At 41.0% G+C, this 12,086-nt stretch overlaps 1 protein-coding gene across 1 annotated transcript; it reads left to right on the forward strand.

The window, feature by feature from the left end:
• Positions 1-388: 388 nt before the first annotated feature.
• LOC149022835 (spliceosome-associated protein 130 A) lies at positions 389-7,170 on the forward strand. The gene is made up of 4 exons (XM_089150732.1): positions 389-518; positions 612-3,683; positions 5,393-5,884; positions 6,666-7,170. Exons 2-4 carry the CDS (start codon positions 657-659, stop codon positions 6,801-6,803), a joined length of 3,657 nt encoding a protein of 1,218 aa, XP_089006858.1. The 5' UTR covers positions 389-518; positions 612-656; the 3' UTR covers positions 6,804-7,170.
• Positions 7,171-12,086: the final 4,916 nt, after the last annotated feature.

Raw genomic sequence — 12,086 nt, forward strand, 5'->3', positions numbered from 1 at the left:
CCGGATTCGGCTAAGTGAGGTGTGACACTAACATTCGAGTAAGATATGGGAGAATTGAAACTCCAAAAATGCTAAATGAAGATTCTAAAGAATCGAATCATCAATTCGAGATTTGACAAACGAGAGGATTCTTGACATTTGAAACTTAGAAACTCAGAACTAAATGAAATTGACCGAAATAGAGTTTTAACGATAAGCGATGACAGGGTTATGTCACCGGAGTGCTCTAATTTCTCGACAGCCTAGTCCCAAGTCATGGGGATCTGAGCAAACAAAATGAAATAGGAATTTGGGAGTCGGATAAATGAAGGGTCTGATTTGTAAATTAGTACACTTTAAACCCTTCAAATGCAAAATTAAAAATGTTTACGACAAACCGTTGGCTGCAGCCACAGTGGCTGCTGCAAATAAAACCCCCCGCTCTCCGGCGTTTACCTCATTCAAATTGCACCGCTGCTCTTACTCTTCTTCTTCGCTGGAGGGAAAACCAGTCTATCGACGTCAGATTTATCCTTCAGGTCAGTCTAGTTTTAGTTCTCTTTGGTTGTTTCGTTTACAGTTACAGTCTTCAATCTTAGCTCTGCTTAATCTCTTTTTCATTTGGAATCTAGGGTTTTTGTTTCCAGTAAACGTGTAGGGTTTCTGGAGCTGTCGTCATGTACCTCTATAGCCTCACCCTGCAAAGGGCTACAGGGGTCGTCTGTGCCACCAATGGGAGCTTCATCGGTGGGAAATCTCAAGAGATAATTGTAGCTAGAGGCAAGGTTCTTGATCTTTTGCGACCTGATGAGAATGGAAAAATCCAAACTATTCTCTCCGTGGAGGTATTTGGTGCCATTCGCTCTTTAGCCCAGTTTAGGTTAACTGGTTCTAATAAAGATTACATAGTTGTTGGTTCCGATTCTGGCCGAATCGTGATACTCGAGTATAACAAAGAGAAGAATATTTTCGAAAAAATCCATCAAGAGACTTTTGGGAAATCGGGGTGTCGTCGCATTGTTCCTGGGCAGTACCTGGCTGTGGATCCCAAGGGTCGAGCGGTAATGATTGCTGCTTGCGAGAAGCAGAAGCTCGTGTACGTTTTGAACAGGGATACTTCTGCGCGACTCACCATTTCTTCACCTTTGGAGGCGCATAAGTCTCACACCATTGTGTATTCGGTTTGTGGTGTTGATTGCGGTTTTGATAACCCCATTTTCGCTGCGATTGAGCTCGATTACTCTGAAGCTGATCAGGATTCGACTGGGCAGGCGGCAAACGAAGCTCAGAAACACCTTACCTTCTATGAGCTCGATCTTGGTCTTAATCACGTATCTAGAAAATGGTCGGGGCCGATTGACAATGGCGCCAACATGCTAGTAACGGTTCCTGGAGGTGCTGATGGCCCTAGTGGTGTCCTTGTCTGTGCTGAGAACTTTGTTATTTATAAGAACCAAGGCCACCCTGATATTCGGGCTGTTATTCCTAGACGAGCTGATTTACCAGCAGAGCGTGGAGTGCTTATAGTATCTGCTGCTACTCACAGGCAGAAATCCATGTTCTTCTTTTTGTTGCAGACAGAGTATGGGGATGTATTTAAGGTCACACTAGAACACGAAAAAGACCATGAAAATGAACGTGTTACAGAGCTGAAGATTAAGTATTTTGATACAATGCCAGTTACTGCTGCCATGTGCGTTCTAAAAACTGGGTTTTTGTTTGCAGCTTCAGAGTTTGGGAACCATGCTTTGTACCAGTTTAAAGCAATAGGAGATGACGAAGATGTGGAATCTTCATCAGCCACACTGATGGAAACAGAAGAAGGTTTCCAACCTGTATTCTTTCAGCCTCGGGGTCTTAAGAATCTTGTCAGAATTGACCAAGTTGAGAGCTTGATGCCAATCATGGACATGAAGGTTAATAACTTCTTTGAGGAAGAGACCCCTCAGATATTCACACTTTGTGGTCGAGGCCCTCGATCTTCTTTGCGGATACTGAGACCAGGTTTGGCCATTAGTGAAATGGCTGTGTCTCAGCTCCCTGGTATTCCGAGTGCTGTCTGGACAGTTAAGAAGAATGTAAATGATGAATTTGATGCATATATTGTTGTCTCATTCGCTAATGCAACCCTTGTTCTTTCAATTGGTGAGACAGTTGAAGAAGTTAGCGATAGTGGGTTTCTTGACACCACGCCATCGCTTGCTGTTTCTCTGTTAGGAGATGATTCTCTAATGCAAGTTCATCCCAATGGTATTAGGCATATAAGAGAAGACGGACGTATTAATGAGTGGAAAACTCCAGGGAAAAGGACGATTGTGAAGGTTGCTTCAAATAGGATTCAAGTGGTCATTGCTCTAAGTGGAGGGGAGCTTATCTATTTTGAGATGGACATTACAGGTCAGCTGATTGAGGTTGAAAAGCATGAAATGTCAGGTGATGTAGCATGTCTAGACATTGCTCCAGTACCTGAAGGGCGGCAGAGGTCCCGTTTCCTTGCAGTTGGGTCATATGACAATACAATCCGCATCCTATCTTTGGATCCTGAAGACTGTATGCAGGTTTTGAGTGTGCAGAGTGTGTCTTCTCCTCCGGAATCTCTCCTATTACTTGAAGTACAGGCATCTACAGGTGGGGAGGATGGTGCTGATCACCCAGCCAGTGTTTTTCTAAATGCTGGGCTACAGAATGGTGTTCTGTTTAGAACTGTAGTTGATATGGTCACAGGTCAGCTTTCTGATACCCGTTCCCGTTTCCTAGGACTGCGAGCTCCCAAGCTTTTCTCTTGTCTTGTGAGAGGAAGGCGAGCGATGCTTTGCCTGTCAAGTCGGCCTTGGCTTGGTTATATCCACCAGGGGCATTTCTTGTTGACTCCTCTTTCATATGAGACACTTGAATATGCTGCCTCCTTTTCATCTGATCAGTGTGCGGAAGGTGTTGTTGCTGTAGCTGGAGACGCATTAAGAGTTTTCACAATTGAGCGACTGGGGGAAACATTTAATGAAACTGTGATACCTTTGAGATATACTCCAAGGAAGTTTGTCTTTCACCCCAAGCGGAAATTATTGGTTACAGTTGAGAGTGATCAGGGGGCGTTTACTGCAGAAGAGCGTGAAGCTGCAAGAAAGGAATTCTTAGAGGCAGCTGGGATGGGAGAGAATGCGAATGGCAATATGGAACAAATGGAAAATGGTGGTGATGATGAGGATAAGGACGATCCTCTTTCTGATGAGCAATATGGCTATCCAAAGGCAGAGTCAGACAAGTGGGTGTCATGCATCAGAGTTCTTGATCCAAGGAGTGCAAACACAACCTGTCTGTTAGAGCTCCAGGATAATGAAGCTGCATTTAGTGTCTGTACCGTGAATTTTCATGACAAGGAATATGGTACTCTCTTGGCAGTTGGTACGGCGAAAAAATTGGAATTTTGGCCAAAGAAAAGATTTTCAGCTGGTTTTATTCATATCTATAGATTTGTGGAGGATGGGAAATCCCTTGAACTTTTACACAAGACGCAAATAGAGGGCGTTCCTCTTGCTTTGTGCCAATACCAAGGAAGACTACTTGCTGGCATTGGACCTGTACTCAGATTATATGATCTTGGGAAGAGGAGATTGCTCAGAAAATGTGAAAATAAACTTTTCCCAAACACTATTGTCTCTATTCACACATACCGTGATCGGATTTATGTTGGTGATATCCAAGAGGTATGTTTCTTATAAATTACTGTTGAATGTGAATGTTTGATGCAGAAACTGATTGTTAGCATATATTTGTTATTCTATTTGGACTTCGTAATGGTTGGAAGGAATGCAATAAGACCTTGTGAGGTTTAAGCGTGAGGCACAAGGCTTAGGCACACTGTGACACAGTCTAATCACTCATTCACATGCACAATAAAAACATTCAACGGAGACCAACATGTCAAGCATCTCAAAACAGGAAAGTCAAAAACACCAATGTCACCATTCCATGGAGAAGGCAGTTGAGATTTAGAATTGTAGCCTAGTTCTGGAGAATGAGCACAAAAAATAAACGAATAGGAGAAGAGTGAAAATAGTAGTTTTGAAGCACTATAGCATGGTCATCAGCATTAAAAAACCAGTGGACATCTGTTTCTTAGAGCCCATGATGTGGATCTTGTAGAATGAGGCATCAAATAGGATTTAGAAAACCCAAAATGAGTTAGGGGAATAAGTCTGAGATCTTGAGATGTGTTTTCAAACAGCAGTATGAACCTGTAAACTCTTAGAAATTATGCCTTCAAGTCTGCCCTCTTCCTTTCCATGTCTTAGTTTGGCTTTATTATTTCTTGTACTTCTGAGGGCACAAAAACTTGTCTACTTTTATGAAGCAAGCAGTGGGTTTTTCTCTATTGTTCTTTGTAAAAATTCATGGGGTTGAGATTTTACAGTCTACTAGGACTGGATTTGGGAAACAAAAGAACCATGACCCTTAATTTCATGAGTGAGGTAGTATACTAAGTGAGCAACAAGCTGAAAATATAAGAGAGAAGGATCCATGTTCCCCATGCTTTGTAGCACTTTCTTTTTATTTTTTAGAAATAAAAAGAGAAGGATCCATGTGGCTTTGTAAGTAGAAGAACCTCAGGTACTCTTACTGACTGTAAACCCTAGGATGTTTTAGTTTAATGGTTTCTCTCCTTGTTGCATAGAAAAACCCATCCTCTTGTGTTTGTGGGTTCCAGTTTCAATATCATACTTGTTGATGCCCAATTATTTATGAAAGAAAATATCAATGGTTATGAGTTTTTCTAACTTTGGTGTTTGTACCCTGAGCTGCATTTTAGTTTGTGGACTTTAGGCTTTTAGCAATTAAAGTGACATATGGCTTAATTTATCTACTATATTTTCATCGAACATACCTTTTTTTCAAAGTATTATTTGTCTAAATGCTCGGTTTAGTGGTTTTGACATGATGTGAATCTTTTAGATCTTTTTTTTCTCTCCCACCCTCCCTTTTTTTTTTGTAAAAAAAATTAAAATGCTCATTTTAGGTGGGTTGAAGTGTGCTTATTTGGAAAAGCATGCTCATCCAGGTTTTAGGCTTAAATAACAAGCTTGGTTGAAATCTGACTCACTTCTGTGTGTGTGGGAGTGGGTGTGTTTTTCTGTTTTCTTCCTTTTTCTTGTGGGTTGGGGTGCACAGGAGAGGAAGTGTGCAGATTGGAACCTTCTTGGGCCCTTTCTCTTTTGAGTTTTGGGCTTGTTGTCTGTATTTAATAAATTGGTAATTTTCTCTGGTTCTCATTCTGGAAACTGACAATTTTGTTTTTGTGGTTCTTCCTCTCTGAGATGACCAACTAGTTCAATTTGCAGCATTATTTCTATTTGATGCCATAATTGTTCTATTTATAACTTTTATACTGACCCTGCATTGCTCCTTTTCTTTCCAGTCATTCCATTACTGCAAGTACAGACGGGATGAGAATCAACTGTATATATTTGCAGATGATTGTGTCCCTAGATGGCTTACGGCATCCCATCATATAGATTTTGACACCATGGCAGGTGCCGACAAATTTGGAAATGTGTACTTTGTGCGTTTACCACAGGATGTCTCTGATGAGATTGAGGAAGATCCAACAGGAGGCAAGATAAAGTGGGAGCAAGGGAAGCTGAATGGGGCCCCGAACAAGGTAGAGGAGATTGTACAATTCCATGTGGGTGATGTGGTCACATGCTTGCAGAAGGCATCCCTTATACCAGGGGGTGGTGACTGCATCATTTATGGGACTGTCATGGGCAGCCTCGGTGCTTTGCTAGCTTTCACATCTAGGGAAGATGTTGACTTCTTTTCTCATCTGGAGATGCATATGAGGCAAGAGCACCCACCTTTGTGTGGCAGAGATCACATGGGCTTCAGATCAGCTTACTTCCCTGTGAAGGTAAACATTTGAGACTCATTTTTCTTGACTACCTGCACAATTCATGAGTTCATACCAGGCCGCCACCATCCTCCACACCCCTCCGGGCCCACATCACCCATAAACCTTCACAAGAAGAAAATATTCATCCTGTTTATGTGCCATGGGCATGTCCTATCACCTGCATTTCTTAAGCTACCAGGAAAAGATATTTTCTTTTTGTTTTTCTTTATAATGATCAGGATGGCCCTTGGATCTACTTCCCCACTGCTGTGCGAGGGGGTTGGTTTAAAACATTCTCACTAAGTTACCAAACAACTCTTTTGAGTCTAGAACAATTTTTGGGTAGAAAAATATTTGAATTTACATGGAAGACACCCTTGGTTGCATTTTTCATTGTTCTTTTTGGAACAATTATGTTAATTTGTTAACATGTGGACTTCCACATTGAGATCTGTCCATGATGTACTTTTTTATAGAGAAAATCGAAAAAACCATGGCTGCTTGCCATGAGTACAATTTTCCCCTTTGGATGCTTTGGAAAAATAGAAGAATAACACAATTGAGGGTACAAAATTTTCTAGAAGCCCTTTGTTTAGCTGGTGCTTTGGTTATTGCTGCTACGTATTAGTTTGCTTTTTCTGGTTGCATCTGCAGACCATTCTTCCATTTCTATTCCATAATGAGGGATAGGACTTGCAACTTAATGGTCTCAAGTTGTCAGCAGTTACTAGTCTGTATCTACTTTGTCATTTGGTGGCAAGGCGTCAATGATGTTTACATTTATGGGATTATTTTGCAGGATGTGATTGACGGAGATCTGTGCGAACAGTTCCCCACACTGCCTGCAGACATGCAGAGGAAGATTGCTGATGAACTGGACAGAACCCCAGGGGAGATACTGAAGAAACTAGAAGACATCAGGAATAAGATCATATGAGAAGCTACTCGACTTCCTGATCTGACAGAAATGTCAACGCCTATTATCTTGGTGATTCTGTTTTATTTTGTTAGATTGTTCAGTCTATGTATACTAGCGAATTACTAGCAACCACAGCATGGCTGTGACTACCAGTACTGATGGATCTGATTCTTTGACTGAATCAACAGGATCACAGTGATAAGCTTAGGAGGCTGTAGGTTTGCTTCAATGGATGGATCAACTACTTATGCTACTGACTGCAGTGCATTCTAGTTGAACTGCAATGAAAAATCACTTGACATGAGTTGTATTAACACTTGCTTGACTCTTTCATGTATTTTTGTTTCTATTATCTAATCATTTGAGTAAAAGGGCTTTTCCTTCAGATTTAGATTAATATCAGCCAGACTCAATTCACTTCTGATAATTACCATTAGGAAAAGGTTTCATGCATGATCCTGTATATACATTTTTTTCTTTTTTCCTTTTTTGCAGCTATTGGATGAATATGATCTTGTATGGCATATCACACGTGGTTTCATTTCTCCATCAAAATTTTGCTTACCAGTGTGTCCAACTAGTTGGTTCTGAGAAAAATGATGGCATTCACCCTTGTCAAAGTTCTTGGTGGAGGTGGATGGAACAATTATTCCGTCTCTTTTCTGGGTTGTACAGGTACCTGCGCCAGAAATAAAGATAGAACTCAGCTTAGCAGTATTTCATTTTATAGGGAATAATGGGTGGACTTTAGCATTTTCTTGTAATTTTGTTGCTCTAGGATTGTTCTTTTTATGTATGATATCTTAGATAACGTTTCATAAATTTGTTTTTGGTAGCAAGGTAGCTTTATTGATTATTAATCATAGAATAGCATATTCCATATGATAATATTCCTTCCCATTAGTATCATTCTGAACAAGAGGAGAAAGAGCCAATGGGAGAGCGTGAGGATGAAAATGAACTTGTGTGGATTCGAGAATCTAGCCAGGAAGTCTGTACATGAGTTTAACTCCTGTATGTGATGGTTGAAGGTGCACCCACTATCAAAGAAAAGAAACATATATAAACTACTGCTTAAGCATCATACATATGTCATCAGTTTGTAATTATAGGTCCCCAACACTTCTTAACTTTCTAAACAGCTTAGCTAGTAAGTCTATTAGTAATTATGCCCCAACCAACAAACAAGGTAGTTTGAGCCTTGAACCCAAACTCTTGTTTGTCTGCCTAACCAATATTTCATTTTGGTGAAGTTGGAATATTGCAAAAAACCCAAAGTTAGTTTTCTATTAAAATTTGAATTTGAAATTATCATTTTGCCCATGGGTGAAGGGTAATGTTTTACAAAACTTTGTTTAATTTTGTCAAATTTACAAAACAACTCCCTATTCATTTGATTCAATTTTGAATGAAGTTTAAACTGAGGCAAACAATTTCCCTACAATGGTTTTCCAACAATGAATCTAAAGAGGTTAGATCGATTTTTGATAAGAAAAAATAATGATTGCAAACCCACTGGGTCGAACCACGGTAGGTTCAGTTTATCCCAATTGGGACTAGAACAAGAAGTCCACCCAGAAGTGCCTTGAGCACGAAGGAATTCGACAATTATGGGAAGGAACGTGATCCCGCCAAACTCGGGATGGAAAATCGTGCCCATGAAGGAATAACAACCAACCTGGATTAAGGGAATTAAACTCTACAATCTTATATGGCTACAGATGAGATTCGTAAACTGATCTAACTGTTGGAAATAAGAAGTAAACCATACATAAGTCAAAGAACAATGCAGAAAGAAGGTAACTGAATTGCTTCCCTCCATAACATCTTTTAATTAGGCTCTACAACTCACTAGAGTCCTTTAGTGGTGCTGTTATTGACTTAACCATTGGAGGTGGCTTCCCGAGTGACGAGTCGGCCCAAGTCTGACATTTGTTTTGCAAGCCTCTGACGGTTGGATAATTTGCAGATGCATCATTTGACACCATTTGTGGGAAACAATTTAGAAAAGCCATGGTAGACACAAGGTCAACACTTAAGAGAAATTAGAATTAGATTCGTCCACCACCTTAAGGTGGAAATCCAATCCATCCGGGTGGAGATCTATTACGAGAGATCGAGGAACAAGAAGAAGAGGAAGTAAGTGGAGGTGGGCGCTTGGAGGATCAACTTGGAGAAATACAAATTATCCCGGCCATCCAAGAATAGATGAATCAAAACCAAACAAATGAACCAAATGTAGGCCCAATTCCTTGAGATGTAGGCGCTACTTAAAATGATGGTAAGGCGCCTAGGGGCCCCAAGGAACCCGAATCCTTACGATTAGGAAGAAGCAAGAAGGCTGCTCGAGGAACTAGAAGGAGGGCTTCCCCTACTAGAAGACGTTCACCAGGAGGAAAAAGAAACCCAGCTGAGGGGCTAAATTTTCGGTAGCCACCTGATTTAAACCCAAGGCGCAACAAAAGAGATGATGTTGAGGGCCGATGTTCAGAATTTCAAAGAACAGTAGAGCTTCCTTGGGGGGTGAGGCCAAATTGCAAGATCGGTCGCAAAGCATTCAAACGGGTACTCTAACAACAAGGTTCGAAAGAGGTGTCTGAACGCATACCAATACATCACATTGCTTTGATGAAGGAAGCGTTCAAACAGCCGGCACTAGGGCTATCCAAATTGATTGCGAGTTGGCAGACATAAATGAGAAGTTGGGACAACTCACGAAGGGAAATAAGACAGATGACATTTACTCAATCATCAAGGAAACCCCATTTGTTGATGCGATCGCCAGGTATGAATTCCCCCACAATTCCAAGCTCCCAACCTTCTCTCTATTAGATGGATGTGAAGACCCAATGGCTCATATAAGCTACTACAAGCAAACAATGGCGGTGGTTGGAAATTCGAACAAGATCATATGCAGGGTGTTCGGATCCTCCCTTACGGGAGTGGCACAAAAGTGGTTCTTGAACTTACCATTGGGGGAAGATCGCTAGATTTGACGAATTAGCCCAAATGTACATTGGTCTGCTTCAAAGTGGCATACAAACAAAAAAAAGAAAGAGGAGACTCTATTCACCATAAAACAAGCAAGGAATGAGTCTATTCGGGATTACTTGCAGAGGTTCAACAAGGTGACGATGGAGATCAACAATCTCAACGAATAAGTGGAAACAACAACTCTTTTCATAGGAACTCTCATAGGCACCTCTTGTTGGTACAAGATATGCCTACCATGTACACCGAACTAGTCCAGAAGTGCAAGAAGCAAGCAAAGGTGATGGAATTCCTTGATGCTCGACAGGGAGAAGCAAAGATGGAAAGTAAAGAACAAAAGGCTCATAAGAAAGGGCAAGGTTTAAAGGGACCAAATAATGATTGACGAAACAAAGGACAACCCAATTGGAGGCAATGATCTCCCGATCAAACATAATATACATCTTTGAATGCTCGACGATCTAAGATTTTGATGCAAATCAAGGATCGGGATATACTGAGATGGCCGTCATATATGGTGTCCAAACCAGAGGAAAGAAATATGAACAAATACTTTCGATTCCACAAGGATTATGGGCATTACACTGATGATTGTAGACATTTGAAAGCAGATATCGGAAGGCTAATAACCCAAGGGTTCTTGCTAGTTATGTGAAGTGAAGGGAAGATGATCGGGAAAGGAGAATAGTAGAAGAAAAAAGATGAAAGCGATAAGGAAGTAGGGATCGCATGCCCGAGACTTCCAATGCAAAGAAAGGAAAGGAAGTAGTCAGAGCAAGTTGATCACAATCCTGACGATATTTGGAGGACTAGAGCCCGAATCCCTTAGGAAGCTGAAGGCGAAATCTAACTTTGTAGGATCGGGAGAAGCAATCAAGAAGAGGAAAAGACTAAACTCACAGGAAGCAATCACTTTTACTGAAGAGAATGAAAGGGGAGTCTGTAATCCTCATGATGACGCGATTGTGATTAAAGTTGAAATCGGTTGTCAAGATGTTCATCGAGTACTTGTGGATATGGGATCCTGCTAACCTTCTGTCTTTTGAAGCTTACCAAAAGTTGAAAATGAAGGACTTGATGAAGTCAAGTTTGACACACTTATATGGATTTGCGAGGTCCTCGACAGTGGCAAAAGGATCGGTGTAGTTGGATTTGACCATTGGGACATACCCAAAGGAGGCTACCGTACGGGTGAATTTCTTGATTGTTCAGGAGCTACCAGCATACAATGTTATACTCGGGAGGCCAACCCTAACCAAAATAGGAGCTATCGTGTGAACCAAACTCATGAAAATCAAGTTCCCAACAAGCACTGGTGTTGGCAAAGTCGTCTCAAATCAAAAGACTTCCCAACAATGTTATATCTCATACCTAAAAGACAAGAGTGGGCCGAGGAAGGCTGCGGCCATGTCTATTGAAGTTTGAGATGATCAAGACGAAGAAACAACACAAAGATTGGAACCCGTAGAGAAGTCGGATCGGATTCAGCTAGATCCCTCCAAGGAGACAAAGGGAACCTTTATTGGTTTGGAACAATTAGAAGATTTCAAGAGAGACTTGAAGGAGTTCCTCCCGAAAATATGGATGTGTTCGCATGGTCAGCAACATATATGCCAGGGATAGATCGGAACATAGTCTAGCACAAGCTTTGGATCGACCCAAAGGCAAAACCAGTCATTCAAAGGAGAAGGAATTTCTCAATCGAGAAACATGAGGCCATACGAACTGAGGTTGACAAGCTAAAAAGTTCAGGATTCATCGAATCAATCAAATGTCCGACCTGGTTGGCCAATGTAGTAATGGTCAAGAAGGCGAACAACAAGTGTTGGATGTGCACCGATTATTGTGATCTAAACAAAGCATGCCCAAAATATTGCTAAGATTGCTACCCCCTACCTCGGATCGACCTACTCATTAACGCTATGATGGGATATGAGACTTCAAACTTTATGGATGTTATGGATGCGTACTCGAGGTATAATCAAATCCTAATGCACAAGGATGATGAGAGATTCACGGCATTCATGACCGATCGTGAGAACTATTATTACAAAGTAATGCCTTTTAGTTCAAAGAATACAGGGGCAACCTATCAAAGGGTCGTGAATAAGATTTTTAAAGATTTGATTGGGAGAAACATAGAAGCTTATGTTAACAACATGCTTGTAAAAACCCAAAATGATCGAAACATATTTTTGACTTCACAGAGGTGTTCAGAGTATTACGTAAGATTTAGATGTGCCTTAATCCTGAGAAGTGGGCGTTCGGAGCACCCTTAGGTAAGTTCTTGGGATTTATGGTCTTTTACCA

Source organism: Hakea prostrata, chromosome 3, assembly GCF_041222555.1.
Source record: "Hakea prostrata isolate BN-2017 chromosome 3, UWA_Hpros_2, whole genome shotgun sequence".
NCBI classification, from domain to species: domain Eukaryota; kingdom Viridiplantae; phylum Streptophyta; class Magnoliopsida; order Proteales; family Proteaceae; genus Hakea; species Hakea prostrata.

What these genes read in the sequence shown, in the direction of transcription:
- LOC149022835 (XM_089150732.1), top strand. Translation starts at nt 657, where the DNA reads ATGTACCTCTATAGCCTCACCCTGCAAAGGGCTACAGGGGTCGTCTGT. An exon ending in ATGTTGGTGATATCCAAGAG is followed by an intron (nt 3,684 to 5,392) that starts GTATGTTTCTTA and finishes TTTTCTTTCCAG; the next exon opens with TCATTCCATTACTGCAAGTA. An exon ending in CAGCTTACTTCCCTGTGAAG is followed by an intron (nt 5,885 to 6,665) that starts GTAAACATTTGA and finishes ATTATTTTGCAG; the next exon opens with GATGTGATTGACGGAGATCT.